The sequence below is a fragment of the Mesoplodon mirus genome (genome assembly GCF_964341445.2).
Source record: "Mesoplodon mirus genome assembly, chromosome: 14".
Lineage (NCBI taxonomy): Eukaryota > Metazoa > Chordata > Mammalia > Artiodactyla > Ziphiidae > Mesoplodon > Mesoplodon mirus.
In genome coordinates this window covers 43,730,531-43,751,138 of record NC_138990.1, presented here as the reverse complement: position 1 = coordinate 43,751,138, position 20,608 = coordinate 43,730,531, and the positions used below count along the sequence as shown (strand labels likewise).

Here is a 20,608-nt window from a genome sequence, read left to right as displayed (position 1 = left end):
ACAGAGACTGAAATATCCAAAGAGATCAATTTAAATTACTACATAAGACTTAGTTTACCGGCTTGGAGTAAGACTGGTACTCTTCCTCCAGTTACCCAGTTCCCAGAGTTCATCAAAAGGAAGAGACGACTTATAGAAAAATAAAGAAGCTATATTTTCTTTGCACACCTAAGTGAGTATGAGTAAGCTGTGATCCTGCTACAGATTTTATGATGTTTATTTTATGTGAGAATTCAAAAGAAATACTTCTTGGCATAATAGAAATCAACATCGCTTTAAAAGTAACAATGGACTTCCAGTTCAAGATGGCAGACTGAGCATCTATCTCTTCTCCTTCTTAAACACCTCATGTCAGGCCACAGAACAAATGAGTGAAAAATACCGAAGATGACCAGTACACCTCTGATGATAAATAGTAAATGCTGGCCACAGCACTTACTGTGGGTCTAAAGTCTCTGTCAGAGGGCTTATAGTGTGAACTTTGAGTTGAAGATAATAGCAGGTTAAGGACAATCTCAATAGACTGTGATCGAGGGAAGATAACTCAGAACTAATCAGAACTCTCCCTGCAGATAAATTCCTTCCCCATAGTAGAAGTTGAGGGAGGGACAGGGACAAGCTTGTTAGCCTTGTCTTTGCAAATGCAAAGAAAAGGGGTTGGGTGGGGAGGAATCCACATCCCATTTACCACAGCAAGTGGGAAACCAACTTGCAGAGTCCTGTGGTCAGCAATGATATTCAGTGGAGAAGAGACCTGTACCAAATTACACCAGTTACCAAGATGTTACCAGCATCAGAATCATCTGAACTGCTTAAGTGCATACTGAATCATATTGGTGCACCCCAGACACACTGAATCAGATTTTTTTGTGAGTGAAGCTAGGAATCTGCATTTAAACTGGGTCCCCAAGGGATTGTTACATGTATTCAAGTTGGACAACCACTGATTTAGACCTTCATTTAAAAATTCTATAAAGAAGAACAGCCAAGAATCACCAGCTACTTAATAAAAACTAAGAGAGGCACTAAGGTGAAAAAGCACGGGCACCATGACCCACAGAAGAGAGAGTAAAGCAAAAAAAAAGAAATAAGATGTTTAACTTATATTGGTATCTTCACAGAGATTCAAGAGGTCAATATAGGGGCTTCCCTGGCAGCGCAGTGGTTAAGAATCCACCTGCCAACGCAGGGGACATGGGTTTGAGCCCTGGTCCGGGAAGATCCCACATGCCGCAGAGCAACTATGTCCATGCGCCACAACTACCGAGCCTGCGCTCTAGAGCCCGCGAGCCAGAACTACTGAGCCCACGTGCCACAACTACTGAAGCCCGCATGCCTAGAGCCCGTGCTCCACAACAAGAGAAGTCACCACAATGAGAAGCCCGCGCACCACAATGAAGAGTAGCCCCCAATCACTGCAACCAGAGAAAGCCCACGTGCAGCAATGAAGACCCAACGCAGCCAAAAATAAATAAATTTATTTTTTAAAAAAAGAGGCCAATATATCCATAAAATAAGAAAACTCTGTTCATAAAATATAGTAACCAACAAAAAAGAATTTTTAGAAAATAAAAATAATTTTCAAAATGAAATAACTTGACTTTAGTGACAGCCAAGATGCTAAGCCCATTATATCTCTCCCACCCATTACAACTAGTAAAAACTCTGGAGAGAATCCTAAAAGCAACTACCTGAGAACTCTGAAAAATAAACAATGGCAGGCGCACTGGGGAGGGAAATTAAAACTTGAAGAATAATCAACAGGGCAGTGAGTTTACTCTATTTTAAAAACCCTTTCTTTGTTTACCACTTTAACATGAGGGTGGGTAGAGTCCCAGAATTACGCAGCAGGGGCACATAGCAAACACTCCAAGAGAAAGCCCCTCTTTCTCACTGGAGTAAAAGGGGCATCTGCAAGCTGGAAAGTGTATAAGTTTGGGAGTGAGGTTTCCAGTTCCTTTTCTTTTCTTTCTCTTCTGACCTGCTCTGAAGACAGTCCAAGTTATAAAGCTATACTACTGAGGCAGGAAACCTAAAAGCCTAAGAGAAAACTGTCCCCAACCTCCTAAGGAACTAGAAAAAGGAGCCATCATTGTATGAAGAGCATTGGAGCGGGGGAGCTCCTCACTTCTCCTTTTTTTCCCCCTACCCTTTCAACCCAGGAGGGCCTCAATGGGGTTTAACTGTGCAACAGCGAGGTGCTGGGGGAGGGGGTAGCACCAAGACTCTGAGAGAAAGAAACTTCAGCTTTCTAATAAGAAGGGCAGGAGAAGACCCCTGGGAGCCAGAGAACATAAGCAAAGTCCCCAAGAGTACAGAGACAGAGAAGAGTCCACAAGGTGCGTAAGTATAGATAATAAAGAAGTATCAATGTTTTCCCTCAAATGAATCTTTAACCCAACGCAATTCTAATCAAAATCCTTCATATCCTTATTTTTTTAACTTGATGAATATATTCTAAAGTAAGTCTGTAAGAATTACTACCAAAAAAAAAAGCAAGACAAACATTTTTGAAACTCTAGTGAGAGAAAACTTAAAAGTTACATTAAATAGGGCTTCCCTGGTGGTGCAGTGGTTGGGAGTCAGCCTGCCGATGCAGGGGACACGGGTTCGTGCCCCGGTCCGGGAGGATCCCACATGCCGCGGAGCGGCTGGGCCCGTGAGCCATGGCCGCTGAGCCTGCGCGTCCGGAGCCTGTGCTCCGCAGCGGGAGAGGCCACAACAGTGAGAGGCCCGCGTAACACACACACACACACACACACACACACACACACACACAAAAGTTACATTAAATAATATAACATTAAAAGAGTATGGGGGGCTTCCCTGGTGGCACAGTGGTTGGGAGTCCGCCTGCCGATGCAGGGACACGGGTTCGTGCCCCGGTCTGGGAGGATCCCGCGTGCCGCGGAGCGGCTGGGCCCGTGGGCCATGGCCGCTGGGCCTGCGCATCCGGAGCCTGTGCTCTGCAGCGGGAGAGGCCGCAGCGGTGAGGCTCGCGGACCACAAAAAAAAAAAAAAAAGAGTATGGGGCTTCCCTGGTGGTGCAGTGGTTGGGAGTCCGCCTGCCGATGCAGGGGACATGGGTTCGTGACCCGGTCCGGGAAGATCCCACATGCCACGGAGAGCCTAGGCCCGTGAGCCATGTCCGCTGAGCCTGCGCATCCGGAGCCTGTGCTCCGCAGCGGGAGAGGCCACAGCAGTGAGAGGTCCACATACCGCAAAAAAAAAAAAAAAAGAGTATGATAGGGCGTCCCTGGTGGCACGGTGGTTAAGAATCCACCTGCCAGGGCTTCCCTGGTGGTGCAGTGGTTGAGAGTCCGCCTGCCGATGCAGGGGACGTGAGTTCGTGCCCCGGTCTGGGAAGATCCCACGTGCCGCGGAGAGGCTGGGCCCGTGAGCCATGGCCGCTGAGCCTGCGCGTCCGGAGCCTGTGCCCCGCAACGGGAGAGGCCACAGCGGTGAGAGGCCCGCGTACCGCAAAAAAAAAAAAAAAAAAAAAAAAAGAATCCACCTGCCAATGCAGGGGACACGGGTCTGAGCCCTCATCCAGGAAGATCCCACAAGCCGCGGAGCAACTAAGCCCGTGCGCCACAACTACTGAGGCTGTGCTCTAGAGCCCACGTGCCACAACTACTGAAGATCACGTGCCTAGAGCCCGTGCTCGGCAACAAGAGAAGCCACTGCAATGAGAAGCCCGTGCACCGCAACAAAGAGTAGCCCCCGCTCGCCACAACTAGAGAAAGCCCGCACACGGCGACGAAGACCCAATGCAGCCAAAAATAAATAAATAAAATAAATAAATTTATTAAAAAAAAAAGAGTATGATAAATACATAGCAATATAAAAGGAGATCAAAAGAACATTATATAGACAGACAAATATGCGTATATATGGGAATCTTATATATGATAAAGGTAGACTTCAAACAGTGGGCAAGAAAAGAAACATTCAATAAATGCTATCAGAAAGAATTAACTAATTTAAGAGAAAAAAGTTAGATTTCTACATAATTATAAAAATTCTGAAAGATTAAACAAAAAATATTTATGCAGATGGCCAACAGGTCTATGAAAAGAAGCTCAATATTGCTAATTATTATGGAACTGCAAATTTGAACTACAATGAGGTATCACCTCACACCAGTCAGAATGGCCACCATTAAACATTAAAAAGTCCACAAATAACAAATGTTGGAGAGGGTGTGGAGGAAAGGGAACCCTCCTACACTGTTGGTGGGAACGTAAACTGGTGCAGCAACTATAGAGAACAGTACGGGGGTTCCTTAAAAAACTAAAAATAGAGTTACCATATGATCCTGCAATTCCACTCCTAGACAAAACTCCAATTCAAAAAGATACATGCACCTCAATGTTCACTGCAGCACTGTTTACAACAGCCAAGACCTGGAAGCAACCTAAATGCCCATCAGTGGAGGATTGGATAAAGAAGATGTGGTACATATATACAATGGAATACTAAAAGAAGATGTGGTACATATACACAATGGAAAACTACTCAGCCATAAAAAAGAACAAAATAATGCCATTTGCAGCAACATGGATGAACCTAGAGATCATACTAAGTGAAGTAAGTCAGACAGAGAAAGACAAATACCATATGATATCACTTATATGTGGAATCTAAAAAAATGATATAAATGAACTTATTTACAAAACAGAAACAGACTCAGACATACAAAACAAACTTATGGTTACTAGAGGGTATAGCAGGTTGGCGGGGGGTAAATTAGAAGTTTGGGATTAACAGATATATACTACTATATAGAAAACAGATAAACACCAAGAACCTACTGTATAGCACAGGGAACTATACTCAATGTCTTGTAATAACTTATAGTGGAACAGAATCTGAAAAAGTATATATATGTATATATCTGAATATAACTGAATATATATATAACTGAATCACTTTGCTGTACACCTGAAGCTAATAAAACACTGTAAATTAACTATACTTCAATTAAAAAAATGGTTTAAAAATTTTTAAATGATAGAAGACCAACAGCCAATAAACATATGACAAAAAGAAGTCAAATAACTGCAACTTAAATGACATTCCTTTTCTTTTAGATTCCCATTATGTTCTTAAAATTTTAAAAAGTCTAAGTATATGTGTGTGTCTGCATTCACTTAAGTGTGTCAAATCTTTGGATATTTCTACACTAAAAAAAGAAAAGAGAAAAAATTAGAAGAAATCTGAATACATACTTATTTTCTAAACTTCTATACATAAAAAAGAAATCATATAAAATTAAAAGGCAAATAAGGGTAAAAGTATTTGTAAAAAAATGACAAAATTAGTATTCTTAAAACATTAAGTTTTACACATAATGATATAAAAACTGGTCAGACTGATAGATAAATGGATAGAGGACCCTAATACAAACAAAGAAATTAAATATCATTGTATATATATCCGTTTAGCAAACACTGGGGTGGGGAAAAACTCAATGTGATAATGTGGTGAAAAAGGCATGCTCATTTGCTGAGAATGAGGAAAAGGTGACAGTACCTTATTAGGAAGCAATTTGACACTAAGTATCAAGAACCTTAGAAAATGTTGATGCCCCCCTGAGAAATTGTCACAATTTAGGAAAGTCTTCAATTCTAGACTCATGTTTGACAGCTACATGACCAGATAAATCACACACCACTTTGAGCAGCAGTTTCTTCATTGTTAAATATGAATACAAGCCACTAATTCTCAGGGTCGTTGTGATATTTAAAAGAGCAACAAAGCACGTAAAAAAGTCTCAAAAACTATAGAGGAGATGGTTGATCCAAGGCCTGTGAACTCTGGGGGACTTCAGAAGGTCCTCGAACCCTCTGAACATCTGTGAATGTTTGTGAAAAGTGACTACAGCTTTAAGTCAACCCTCCAAGGGGCTCCTGATCCAAAAGAAAACTGAGAAGCACTACAAGCAAAGAGCAAAATCAAAGTGAAGATATTCTTCCCACTTGATGTGTCCAGCTTCATGTCTGGCACATATAGGCCGAAATCAGGAACTCACTATAAAAATCCAAGTAGTATTTAAGAGGATATTAAACTTACCCCATTTATTTCAAAACCCCTCAGAACAGTACTTAGTGATTTCTTAGCATATTAATTCAACCTCTGACGTAGCTGTAAAGAGAACCTGAAACCAGGAAAACAGTATTACAGTCAGTCATAGCTATTTGGATCAATCACATGAAATTAATGCAATCCGCTCTAGAAAATGAGAGTAAGGGTGGGGGTGAGGGTGGTGGCAGTAAATAAATTTACTATATTTAAAGTAGTATGCTTAATTCATTAAGATACTCATAATTAATACATAAGCTACCTTGGGACATTCTCTTGAAGCAAACAAAAACTAGAGGTTTTATGTATATATTTTTAATAAAATGGGATATAGAAAATTATTGCTCTTTCTCTAAAATAATTAAGACTGAAAGACTAATTCTAAAACTTCTACTTCTAGATGGTGAGCCATACTTTCATTTAAAAAAAAAATTTTAAGTCCTATAAGTGAGGCACACTGATAAAATTCTACCCAGTCAAGCATATGGCAAGCAGACTAAAAGGTAATATTAATTATAATGAAAACTAAATAATTAAGAATTTAAAGTACTTGAGGACTTCCACTTCTGGGAAGGTGGAATAGATATATTTTCCCCTATTCTTCTCATTAAGTAAAACTAAAAGTCCTGGACAACACATATAACAAACATAAGAAGACTCCAGGGCTTCCCTGGTGGCGCAGTGGTTGAGAGTCCGCCTGCCGATGCCGGGGACAGGGGTTCGTGCCCCGGTCCGGGAAGACCCCACATGCCGCGGAGCGGCTGGGCCCGTGAGCCATGGCCGCTGAGCCTGCGCGTCCGGAGCCTGTGCTCCGCAACGGGAGAGGCCACAACAGAGAGAGGCCTGCGTACCACAAAAAAAAAAAAAAAAAAAAAGAAGACCCTAAAGGTGGAGCAAAGAAAGCAGATCAGGCAGAAATCATCAGATCTAAGGAAAACAACATGGTGGTGAGTTCTATGGGTTTTCTTCTGTGCCCTATATATTCTAGACTTGGAGTTGAAGAAGCTGGCAACCTAGAAATACCAATAGGCCCAGATCCTCCGAAAAACCAAACAAACGAAACAAAATCCTGTTCTCCCAGCCAAAAGATCAGGAAAGAAGCAATCCAGACAAAAAGCTGCTATACCCAGACAAACACTATGAACCAAAACAAAACGGAACTGTGGCGCCAGCACCACAGGCGACGGTCGGGTGGAGAGCCTCGACTTCCACCGCTGCCGAACTGTAACAAGGCACCCAGACGCCCCCACAGTGGTGGCAGAGAAGGCCGTTCGGGAGTTGGTCCCCACCAGGTGACAATGGGACCTCCTTCCCCTTGGTGTCAGTGAAGACCGCATGGAAAGCTTAGATGTCCACCTGGCAGGAAGAAGGTGTACTTCCCCCCTCCTGGTGTAGGCTGGTGTCAGAAGAGGCCTAGTGGAGTCGGGCCTTTCACCACTGCCCAACAGTAAAAAGGCCCTCCCCTGCCCCTCAGTACAGGTGTGTACTGAGGCACACCTGCCTTCCCAGCCAAGTAAAAGTCAGTGGAGGCCAGAATTCCCATCCCTGACAAGCAGTAATGAGGAATCTCCCACCAACTTGAGAGTCAACAGAGGCAGAGTGAGGAACGCGGACGTCTATCCCCTCTGGGCAGTAATGTGCCAGAGCAGTCCCCTCTTTCCCATGTTGGAGCAGTGCCAGAAGAAGCCAGCTACGTCAGGATGTGTAAATAAGATCCTGAGTCTCAGAACATAATGTCCAAAATGTCCAGGTATCAAATAAAAATCACTCATCATAACAAGAACTCTCATAACACTCATCATAACAAGAAATATGTCAAACTGAATGAAAAAAGACAAGCCACAGAAGCCAATACCAAGATGAGGGATATGGTAAGACTATCTGATGAGGACTTTGTTTAGTATTAAGTAATATTTACTGAACATATATTATGTGCTTAGCTAATGCTATAAACATATTATACATATTAACTCTACCCTTATCATAATTCTGTGAAGCAGTTACTGTCACTAATTACTGTTATTAATCCCATTTTACACATGTGAAAAGTGAGGTACGTAGAGATTAAATTACAGGTAAAAACCCCAGAGGTTGCCCGGATTCATAAAGTTATTGAGAGGATCCTGGCTTAGAACCCTGATGGTACCCCTTCTGACATCATGTTTGAAGTGGCCATTATAAAAATGTCTCAAAGAGCAGTTATGCATATGCTTGAAACAAATAAACAAAAAAATAGGGAGTCTCAACAAAGAAAAAATACACCAAAAAAAAAAAGATTTCAGAACTGAAAAAATATAAAAACTGAAACAAAAGACTCAACAGATGAGAACTACAGTAGAATGGAGAGGACAGAGGGAAGAATCACTGAACTGGAAGACGGAGCAATAGAAACTACCCAATCTGAACAACAGAGAGAAAAAACTGAAAACAAATAAACAGAGCCTTGGGGTCCTGTGGGACTACAACAAAAGACATCTTCCGGGACTTCCCTGGTGCAGTGGTTAAGAATCTGCCTCCCAAGGCAGGGGTCGCAGGTTCAAGCCCTGGTCTGGGAAGATCCCATATGCTGTGGAGCAACTAAGCCCATGCACCACAACTACTGAGCCTGCGCTCTAGAGCCTGCAAGCCACAACTACTGAAGCCCACGCACCTAAAACCCGTGCTCCGCAACAAGAGAAGCCACCGCAATGAGGAGCCTGTGCACCGCAACAAAGAACAGCCCTTGCTCACCACAACTACAAAAAGCCCGCATGCAGCAATGAAGACCCAACGCAGCCAAAAATTAATTAACTAATTAATTTTTTAAAAAATAATTTTTAAAAAATCTTTAAAAAAAATTTATCTTCCATGTCATCTGAGTCCCAAAAAGAGAGTAGAAAGAGGGTAAGACTGAAAAAGTCCTCTAAGAAACAAAAACTTGTAACTTCTCAAGCTTGGCAAAACACACAAACTTAGATTCCAGAAGCTAAGTGAATCCTACATAGCATAAGCCCAAAGCAATCCATACCAAGACAGTTCACAGTTAAACTTCTGAAAACTGAAGACAAAGAAAATGTAATGAAAACGGCGAGAGAGAAATGATGCTTTACCTATAGGGGAAAAACAAATCAAATGATAGATTTCTTGTCTGAAACAAAAGAGGGGTGAAGGAAGTGGCACTGAAGTCCACATCTGATCATGTGTTTCTATATCTGTTTTTCTCTTGTTCATGACTCTTGGCATGCCTGGAATCTGGAGATTGAATGTCAGATATTGCATAACAAAAACTGTAGAGGCTGTGACTGATATTATCTTTTTCAATAGAAGATTTTCTTTAGTTTCTGGTAGGCAACAGGAGCTAATCCAATCAGAGATTAAGCTAATTTGAAGACAATTTTCAATCATATTAAGACTTATCAACACACACCCCAATGTTCATAGCAGCATCATTTACAATAACCAAGATATGGAGGCAACCTCAGTGTCTATCAAGAGATAAATGAATAAAGAAGATGTGGTATATGTGTGTACACACACACACACACACACACACACACACAATGCAATACTACTCGGCCATAAAAAAGAATGAAATTTTGCCATTTGCAGAAACATGGATGAACTTAGAGGGTATTATGCTAAGTGAAATGAGTCAGACACAGGAAGACAAATACTGTATGATAACACTTATATGTGGAATCTAAAAAATACAACAAACTAGCGAATATAACAAAAAAGAAGCAGACTCACAGATATAGAGAACAAATTAGTGGTTACCAGTGGGGAGAGGGAAAGGGGAGGGGCAACACAGGGGTATGGAATTAAGAGGCACAACTATTATGTATAAAATAAGCTACAATGATATATTGTACAACACAGGGAATATAGCCAATATTTTATAATAACTATAAATGGAGTATAACCTTTAAAAATTATGAAGCACTATATTGCACACCTGTGATGTAACATTATACATCAACTATAGTTCAATTAAAAAAAAAAAGACCTGGTCTCCTTCTCTGGTTCACCCTTACTGTTAGGACATAGTTATTTAGAGATCTCAACTGAAAGCCTCAGATATGTACCAGAGCTCCTCTCTTTAGTACCATGAGACTGCTGAAAATTCTGCTTAGCTTCTCAACCTCTTAGTAGCCACCTTCAGCTCAACTTTTCTGCCTATTGGCTTGTGCAGTTTACTAATCTGCAACAAATTCTGGTGGAAACATGGTTCAGACTTTTGGCTCACTTCTCTATGCTTATATTCTCTTCACCATCTTGGTCATTCAAGCTCTAGATGCCTTGGTAACCCTGAACTCCAACAGTCTCTCCACCCCTGTAAGATGGCCAAAAGGTCTCCTCAGTTTCTGTTTCTTAGCAACCACTGTATGTTCAACTCTCCTGCCTCTTCGTGGTATCATCTACAAAGTGAAAACTCCCCGAGAGATTATTTATGTGCCTTTTCCCATTGATAAAATTCAAAATCCAAAAATAAAAACTCTTGGTAAGGTAAGAACAAAAAATGAACTTCCCTACTTTGTTAAAACCTATCAGAAACCAATGGTAAACATTATACCTATGAATAAAGTAAGAGATGCATTCTCATGTATGTTAAGAACAAGTTAATAATGTGTGAAATCACATGTACTATTCAACACAGTACTGGAAGGCTAAACCAATGCAATAAATTAAGGAAAAAAATATATTAATGCTAGAAAGGAAAAGACTCCCCAAAAGTCATTATTTACATATAATGTGAATACCTATCCTTATAAAACTCAAAGGGAATATAAAACTCATAAAGTCCCTGTCCTAGTAGAAATTACAATCTAGATTTTGGGAGAGGGTAAGGAAGATAGGTAATAACAACAAACATAATAAATAGGTAAATTATCAAATCTGCTAGAAGGTGACAAATGCTGTGAAAATGTAAAATAAAATAAAGGCGGGAAAAGGGAAATCAGAACTGGGAACAGACAGACTACAATTTTTAAAAAAAAATCAGAATCACTCCATCCCAGAAGAAACAAAAATAAAAATTACCTAGGAATAATTACGGTGGAATATGAGTAAGGTCTTCTAGTAGAAAACTAAGTTTCCAAAAGAACAAAACTTTTGAGTTTGAATGGAGAAACAGTCAATATACCTAATAAAAATATTAATTTTTCCCAAATTAATATATAAATCCAGATAATATCCTAGCAGAATTTTTCATGCCTCTTACGAAGTATATTAATAACGTAGAGAAAAGACATACATATGCATATACATATATATTTAAATAACAAAGAGAATTATGAAAAACAACAAACCAGTTTTATTTATCCTACCAGATATCAAAAGTAAAAAAAAAAGAAAGAAAAAGAAAAAAAAAAAAAAGTCAGAGGATAAAATACCTAAACATGAAAACTTAATCTCAAGTTATTGTTGTTTAATGGGTATAAAGTTGCAGTTTTGCAAGATGAAAAAGTTCTGGAGATCAGTTGCACAAGGTGAATGTACTTAATACTACTCAATTGTACACTTAAAAATGGTTAAGATGGCAATTTTTATGTTACGTGTTCTTTATAATTAAAAAAATGTGGGCCTCCCTGGTGGCGCAGTGGTTGAGAGTCCGCCTGCCGATGCAGGGGATACGGGTTCGTGCCCCGGTCTGGGAGGATCCCATATGCCGCGGAGCGGCTGGGCCCGTGAGCCATGGCCGATGGGCCTGCGCGTCCGGAGCCTGTGCTCCGCAACGGGAGAGGCCACAACAGTGAGAGGCCCGCATACCGCAAAAAGAAAAAAAAAAAAAAAAAAAAAAGTAAGTGAATATTTTTATGCCTCTAGGCAAAGAAACCTTTCTCACATAAACTAAAAAGTACACGTAAGTCATAAAGGAAAAGACTGACTGATCTGACTGGTATAATTTCTGTATACCAAAGGACAATATAGTCAAAATGAAAGACTAGTAAAAACCTAAGAGAAAATATTTGGCATCATAAAAACAGGAAAAAAAAAAAAAAAGGATGAGTAATCAAAAGACCTAAAGAAATTCTACAAATCAATAAGAAAAATGTTCAACAACCAACATGAAAAGAAACAAAGCATACTGTGAATAGGCAATTCCCGTTAGAAAAATACAAATAACCTTAAAAAATAAAAAAATAGGAAAAAAAACACACCTTACTAGTAATTAGTGAATTAAATATTAAAGACTAAGAAGACATTTTCCAAAAAATTTGAAAGCTAGATGGTAACAGTTCACAAGTGTATGAAATGATACCCTAAAAAACTTAATGATAAAGGTATAGACTGAAACAACAGTTCTGGAAGACAATCTGGCAATATCTTCCAAATCAAAACTGCAAAAAACAAAAAAAACCCTGCATGTATCAGAACTTGCCTGGCGGTCCAGTGGTTGGGACCTTGCCTTACAGTGTAAGGGGTGCAGGGTTTTTTTTTGTTTGTTTGTTTGTTTGCGATACGTGGACTTCTCACTGTTGTGGCTTCTCCCGCTGCGGAGCATAGGCTCCAGACGCGCAGGCTCAGCAGCCATGGCTCACGGGCCCAGCCGCTCCGCGGCATGTGGGTTCCTCCCGGACCAGGGCACGAACCCGTGTCCCCTGCATCAGCAGGCGGACTCTTAACCAGTGCGCCACCAGGGAAGCCTGTAAGGGGTGCAGGTTTGATCCCTGGTCTGGGGGGCTAAGATCCTACATGCCTCGTGGCCAAAAAATCAAAACATAAAACAGAAGCAATATTGTAACAAATTCAATAAAGACTTTAAAAATGGTCCACATCAAAATAAAATCTTTAAAAAAATTGCATGTATCATCATTATATATATGTGCCTCCTTATAGAAAATGACAACACTTTCTATAAAACAGTCTTAACAAAAAGAAATCAAACCTGAATCACATCAAGCCTCCATACCTAACTAAAAATTTACAGAAAATGCAGAGAACAATAAACAAGTTAAACAATGCCATGGGATGCAATAAGCAAGAGCTAGAAAAAATGGAAAAAATGGAAAAAATCTGTAGGGCAAACCACCCAGTCTCTTCAATCAATATACTGCAAAATTTAAAAAAGAGAGACAGGGAGGGAAGGATGGGAGGAGGGAGGGAGGGAGGAAGAAAGGAAGCTGGAGACAGAGAAAGAAAGGGGAATCGGAGATGGAGTGAAAGAAAGAGAGAGGAGGGATGGGAGAAAGAGAGGGAGGGATAAAAAGAAGAAAAATAGTTTGAAAGACTTTTTTTTTAAGGTATATCAACCAATCAAACTGTAAACCTCATCTGGATCCTAATTCAAACAAGTAAAAAAATATGGAAGAAAATGTTTCTGACATTAAAACAGTTTAAAATTTGAACACTGACTGAATATTTAATGATACTAAAGAATTATTGTTGGGCTTCCCTGGTGGCACAGTGGTTAAGAATCTGCCTGCCAATGCAGGGGACACAGGTTCAAGCCCTGGTCTGGAAAGATCCCACATGCCTCTGAGCAACTAAGCCTGTGCACCACAACTACTGAGCCTGCGCTCTAGAGCCCATGCTCCACAACAAGCGAAGCCACCACAAATGAGACGCCTGCACACTGCATTGAAGAGTAGCCCCCACTCTCTACAACTAGAGAAAGCCCACGCGCAGCAAAGAAGACCCAACACAGCCAATAAGTAAATAATTAAATAAATAAAAATTTTTAAAAAATTGTTAATTTTCAAGTGTGATAATAGTACTACGATTGTGTTTTTCTCTAAAAAAAAAAAAAGACCTTATATTTTCCAGAAACACATGAAATATCTGCAGATCAAATGACACAATATCTCAATTTGTTTCAAAAATGTGAGAAGGGATAAAGTAAGTGAGAGCACAGATAAAACAAGATTGATCACGGGATGATAACTGTTGAAGGCGAGTAGAAGTTCACTCTTCTATTTTGTCTACTTGAAAATTTCCCTATAAAACATTTAAAGTGCATATACCATATGGTTCAGCAATTCCACTTCTTTTTATCTTAAAGGAACTATCATGCAGGTGTATAAGAAAGTACATACAGGACACTCCTGACTCCACTGTTTGTAGTTTTAAAAAATTATAAACAATCTGCAGTAAAAACCCTGAGGGCCCAAATAAAACTCGTACAGCTATCGTACAAAACACAATGCAGAAACTGAAAATAACAACAACAAAACACAGATCTAAACATGCTGGAGAGTGAAAAACTCATACTGCCAAAATATATAAATATACCACTTACAAAAAATAATCCATACAATACTATATATTTCCTACAAATATGTGTGTATATATGTATACTTACATATATAAATCAGTGTATATGTGTGGATTTATGTATGTAAGTACATAAATATAAATGGACTGAAAATATCTGAAAAGATAGACACCAAATATTAACCACGGAGAGAACAGGAAAGAACCAGGACTGTAGAAATGCTCAAGATGGACTTTAGTTTCACCAATCTTGTTAGCATTTCAAAAAGGAGCATTACTTCTGTGGGTAAAACTTATGTTTAAAAAAAGAACATTAATTCACATTTTTGCTGTCTCTTTGCGAATCAATTAATCTTTTTTGACTTTTGTACAGAACCAGAACCAAGATATATCTCCTACAAAATTAACTATAAAACATACCCTTCTCTAAATCAAGAACTTATAGACAAGAATGTAATCAATCTGGGAAAAAATATTAGGTTCAACCACACAAAACTGCCAACATTCTAACATTTTTGCCTTCAAAAAATGGCAATTTCATGAGTTTGACATAATAGATTTTCTTATCCAACACCAGCATTGCAGGAAATTCATTATATTTATATATACTCTACTCCCGAAAATTTGTATGAAAACTAAAATGTGTGAAAAGGTAAAAGGGGGATACTATTACGTTTTTCAAAACACGTATGTCCCTAATTTCACCTGACCTGTTGTCAACAGTATAATTACATTTCCACATTTTCTTAAAAATCTGTTCTCTTACTTCACACACAATATTAGATTAATATTCTTTAATCCAATAAGCACTGACTGAAACCAAAGATTTGTCATTTTTGTCTTGGTCTTAACTAATATTCAAGTTATAAGCATACTTATAATTATCATTCTCAGCTGAATTTCTTTAATCTTCTACTCATTTTTACAAAATAAGAGCAAATACAATAATATACCAAGAACTGCATAAGTAATTTTTTTAAGATGGTAACACTTTTGAAACCAAAACATTGGATAGACATAACTAGGCAAAATCATGTTAGTTGGTAACTGAGTCTCATTTATTCATATGAAAAGCAGAGTATAATGTATAAAAATATAGGTTGTATTAAAAAAGTCAAAAGGAGTGCTTGTAATTATAATTACTCTTATCATCACAAGATCCTAATACCAAAAATAGACTTCAGGAATTGGGTTTTACCAAAATTTGTGGGAAAGATGCAAGAAATGTCTTATTTTCTATTCTTCCTCTTAGATCTTCAATCTATCTCCCATCAATGCATTCTCCACACTGAAGATCAAAGAGATTTCATAAACCTCTTTTAAAATGTCTTGATCAGGTCATTCCCCTGCTTAAAATCCATTAAGTCCTACAGGGACTAAATGATGTGGTTACTCTCCATTCTTCAGTCGTACCATTTTTTGCTATTTTTGCTATTGTTCTCTGTGCTCCAGGTATGCACTCCTTTTTCTTTTTACTTTAGCTTCACATTTTAAAAATTACATTTAGTAAACTATCACACAATAAAAGAAACTTTTTTGCATGTACAGTTCTATGAGTTTTAGCAATACATATAGAGTCATGCAACCACCACCACAACCACAATACAGAAAGTTCCATTACCCCAACAGAAACTTCATCCAGTTGTCACATGAATCAACAATTTATTCCTGGGCTTCCCTGGTGGCACAGTGGTTAAGAACCTGCCTGCCACTGCAGGGGACGTGGGTTCGAGCCCTGATCCAGAAGATCCCACATGCCGTGGAGCAACTAAGCCTGTGCGGCACAACTACTGAGCCTGCATGCCATGACTACTGAAGCCTGCACGCCTAGAGCCCGTGCTCCGCAACAACAGAAGCCACCACAATGAGAAACCCACGCACTGCAACGAAGAGGAGCCCCCCCTCACCGCAACTAGAGAAAACCTGCGTGCAGCGACTAAGACCCAACGCAGCCAAAAATAAATAAAATAAATAAATTTATTAAAAAATAATAGTAATAATTTATTCCTTTTTGTTGCTGAATAAGTAACCCACTGTATGGATGTACCATCATTTATCTATTTACCCATCAGAAAAATATCAGATTGTTTCTAGTTCGGGGTGATTATGAATAGAACTGCTATGAACATTTGTGTAGAGATTTTTATGTGAAATTAAGTTTTTGTCCTCTAGAGTAAGTACCCAGAGGGTGGTTGCTGGGTTATATGGTACTGTATGTTTAACTCCATAAAAAAGTACCAAACTGTTTTCCAAAGTGTAAAAAAAAAAAATCACTAAGGTTAACACCACCACACTACCAGTGATAATAATGTTGATACTGTACTCCGCGATATAATGTAAAGAAAGGGGTCCTTCACCTCTTGTAGTTCTTCCCAAAGTGTAATCATCGGAAAAACATCAGACAAACCCAACTGAGGAACATTCTACAAAATACCAGACCAGTACTATTCAAAAGCGTCAGAGCTATCAAAAAGAAGGAAAGACTGAGGTTTCCCTAGTGGCGCAGTGGTTGAGAGTCTGCCTGCCAATGCAGGGAACACAGGTTCGTGCCCCAGTCTGGGAAGATCCCATATGCCGCGGAGCGGCTGGGCCCGTGAGCCATGGCCGCTGAGCCTGCGCGTCCGGAGCTTGTGCTTCGCAACGGGAGAGGCCACAACAGTGACAGGCCCGTGTACTGCAAAAAAAAAAAAGAAGACTAACAAATTTCACCCTGTACTACCTTTGCAACTTTTCTGCAAATTCCAAATTTTCTTTTTTTAAAAGAAATGACTTTGATTTTAAAAGAAAATGATTTTTTAAAGAAATAATGATTTTGAACATCTTTTCATGTATTTATTTATCAACCTTATATCCTCTTTGATGGAATGTCTATGTCTTTTGCCCATTTTTAAACTTAGTTGTTTGTTTCTTTACTCTTGAGTTTTGAGAGTTCTTTATATATTCTTGACATAAGTCCTTTATTGGATATATGATAGTCAAATATTAACTCCCACTTTGTAGCTTGTATTTTTATTCTCTTAACAGTGTCTTTCACAGAGCAAAAAGCTTTTAATTTCTATGAAGTCCAATTTATCAATTTTTTTTCCTTTAATGGATCACGCTTTTGGTGTCATATTTAAGTATTCTTTGCCTAACCTCAAGTCACAAATATTCTCCCTTATGCCTTCTTCCAAGAACTTTACAGTTTCACAGTTTACATTTAGATCTATGATGCATTTTGAATTAATTGTTATATAAAGGTGTGAAGTATAAATCAAGATTCTTTTTTTGCATATGAATGCAAAGCCAACACCATTTACTAAAAAGGTCACTGTTTCTCTCCTGAATTGCTTTTGCAACTTTGTCAAAAATCAACTGGCCAAAGCTCTGTCCAGCCCCTTGGATCCGTTTTCATTGCTTCCACCATGAGGTCGCTCATCAGACCCCAGCAACCAAAATGGTGAAGCAGATTGAGAGAAAGTATGCTTTTCAGGAGGCCTTGAACAATGCAGGAGAGAAACTCCTAGTAGTCGACTTCTCAGCCACATGGTGTGGGACTTGCGAAATGATCAAACCTTTCTTTCATTCTCTCTCTGAAAAGTATTCCAACGTGGTGTTCCTCAAAGTAGATGTGGATGACTGTCAGGATGTTGCTTCAGAGTGTGAAGTCAAATGCATGGCAACCTTCCAGTTTTTTAAAAAGGAACAGAAAGTGGGTGAATTTTCTGGCACCAATAAGGAAAACCTTGAAGCCACCATTAATGAATTAATCTCATCATGTTTTCTGAAGACATGACCAGTAAACAGCCATTGGCTGTTTAAAACATGTAATTTTTTTATTTACAAAAAGGAAAGGTCAAGTATAAACACTATATACCTAACTGCCATCTGATAAGTGACAATAAAATATTAACTCTACCCTTTTAAAAAAAAAACATCAACTGACCATATTTCTGTGGATCCTATTTCTGGACTGTCTACTCTGTTCCAATGATCCATGCGTCTATCCCTTTGCTGATACCACACCATTTTTATTTCTGTACTGACATTCTTTTAGTACCTCCAATATGCTCCTTCGTTACTTCAAGAACTTCAGATATGCTGATTCTGTCTTCCTGCACATTCTTCCGCTCTCACCTAGTAACTCCTAACTCATCTTTCAGAATTTTAGCTTAAATGTCACTTTCTCAGGAAAAACTCTGCATCATGAAAGTCAAAGAGGTTTCAGGAGAAAGCAGAAAAAAATCAAGATGCATCGGTCCTATAGGGCAGCGGTCCCCAACCTTTTTGGCACCAGGGACTGGTTTTGTGGAAGACATTTTTTCCACGGACGGTGGGGGGGATGGTTCAGGCGGTAATGCGAGTGACGGGGAGCGGCAGATGAAGCTTCCCTCGCTCACCCGCCCCGCCACTCACCTTCTGCTGTGCAGCCTCATTTCTAACAGGCTGTGGACTGGTACCAGTCCGCAGCCCGGAGGTTGGGGACCTCTGAAATAGGGCATCCAGTTACCAACTCAGCAAGAGTCAGAGACTACCAATGACTTTAAGAAGTTATTAGGATTTCCTAAGCTTTGTTACACCTCTGTGTTTATTTCTGTCATGACCAGCAGCGCCCCTTCTCTACCTCTTACTCCTTCTACCTTTCCTGTAAAGCTTTGCTGTAAAATCCTAAAAGCAAAAAAGGTAAAGTGTACTTATCATGCTGGCAAGTAAGGGGGAGCTGGCAATACATCACTCCACTTCTGCCCTGGAAAAGTGTTGTAGATAGAAAACAGTCTCTAAGGAACAGAAGAAAGTGGATGAATTACCTAGGACCTAGGACACGGAGAAAACTAATCTAGGTTTAACAACAAAAAGGTCCATCCCCCAACAAAAAAGCTAAGACAGTAATGAGGAAGACGCTGATCTTTGTATTAAGTAATTACAATTTAGAGAACTAGTTAGGAAAGGAAGGTTAAGACTTCTTTTAAAGAACCTCTTCTCTTAAAATGCCAAGTAGTTGACAGTAATGATTTCAAAATACTATAATCAGAAAAAAGAAAAGCAAAGTTAACTAATATTTTCTGAGCATTGTTATATGCCAGGGACTGAGATGGATATTTTATGTATGTGTTCTCATGTAGTCTTTATAAAAAGTCTGTGAAGTAGATATTATTTCTACTTTATAGAGAAAGAAATTGAGTTTATACAGCTAGATTGGTTCTATTTCCTCTTTGTTCTTATTCTTGTAACTTGTTTTTATAACTATATTCATGAAAAAATAAAGCAATATACAAAAAGATCTCAACTTAAATGAGAAAAGACAATTAACAGACACCAGTACTGAGATGACAAACATGTCTGAATTATCTAATGAGGATTTTAAAGCAGCTATCAGTAAAACGAACCAAAATGCAATTATAAACACTACTGAAACAAATGGGAAAACAGAAAGTCACAGCAAAGGAACAGAAGACACAGAGAAGAATCAATGGAAATTTTAGAACTGAAAAATACAATAGCCAAAATTAAATTCAACGGATGGTCTGAACAGCAGAATGTCGAAAACAGAAGAAAGAATCGATGTTAAAGAAAGTGAACTTGGGCTTCCCTGGTGGCGCAGTGGTTGAGAGTCCGCCTGCCGATGCGGGGGACACGGGTTCGTGCCCCGGTCCAGGAGGATCCCACATGCCACGGAGCGGCTGGGCCCGTGAGCCATGGCCGCTGAGCCTGCGCGTCCGGAGCCTGTGCTCCGCAACGGGAGAGGCCACGGCAGTGAGAGGCCCGCGTACCGCAAAAAAAAAAAAAAAACAAAAAAAAAAACGAAAGTGAACTTAAAGATCGATCAATAGAAATCATCCAGTCTGAAAAAGAGAAAAAGAAATAGATTGAAAAAAATAATGGAGCCTCAGGGACCTGTGGAACAATTACATAAGATCTAACATTCACATCATCAAAATCCCAGAAGAAGAGGAGAAAAAATGTGGGCTGAAAACGTATTTGAAGAAATAATGGATGACAGTTTTTCAAATTTGGTGAAAATCATAAACTAACAAATTCAAGAAGCTGAGCAAACTGCAAACAGGTTAAACCCAAAGAAATCCAGACATACACACATTATAATAAAGCTTCTCAAACTAAACACAAAGAAAAAAATCCTGTAAGCAGCCAGAGAAAAACAATGCATTACCTACAGGGGAATTTCTCATCAGAAAACCATGGAGGCCAGCTGTACCAATTCCAAAACAATGCATGAGTATTTCATTCCCTACTTTATTACAGTTATTCAATAAATACAAAAAGGTACTTATGGAGGCCAGCTGTACCAATTCCAAAACAATGCATGAGTACTTCATTCCCTAATTTATTACAG

At 39.2% G+C, this 20,608-nt stretch overlaps 2 protein-coding genes across 11 annotated transcripts in view; one reads left to right on the top strand and one right to left on the bottom strand.

The window, feature by feature from the left end:
- NCOA1 (nuclear receptor coactivator 1) overlaps positions 1–20,608 on the bottom strand; it is a 265,050-nt gene that overhangs the window by 163,351 nt on the left and 81,091 nt on the right. For 3 of the 10 annotated variants that reach the window (XM_082642226.1, XM_082642225.1, XM_082642230.1), the window contains exon 3: positions 6,076–6,160. The exons of the other annotated variants lie outside the window; for them this stretch is intronic. The gene's annotated coding sequence lies outside the window, so the exon portion shown is untranslated. The remainder of the gene's footprint in view (positions 1–6,075; positions 6,161–20,608) is intronic. 10 annotated transcript variants of the gene reach the window in all.
- LOC309815311 (thioredoxin-like) lies at positions 17,684–18,467 on the top strand. Its single transcript, XM_082642015.1, has one exon. The coding sequence runs from the start codon at positions 17,714–17,716 to the stop codon at positions 18,050–18,052; it is 339 nt and encodes a 112-aa protein (XP_082498141.1). The 5' UTR covers positions 17,684–17,713; the 3' UTR covers positions 18,053–18,467.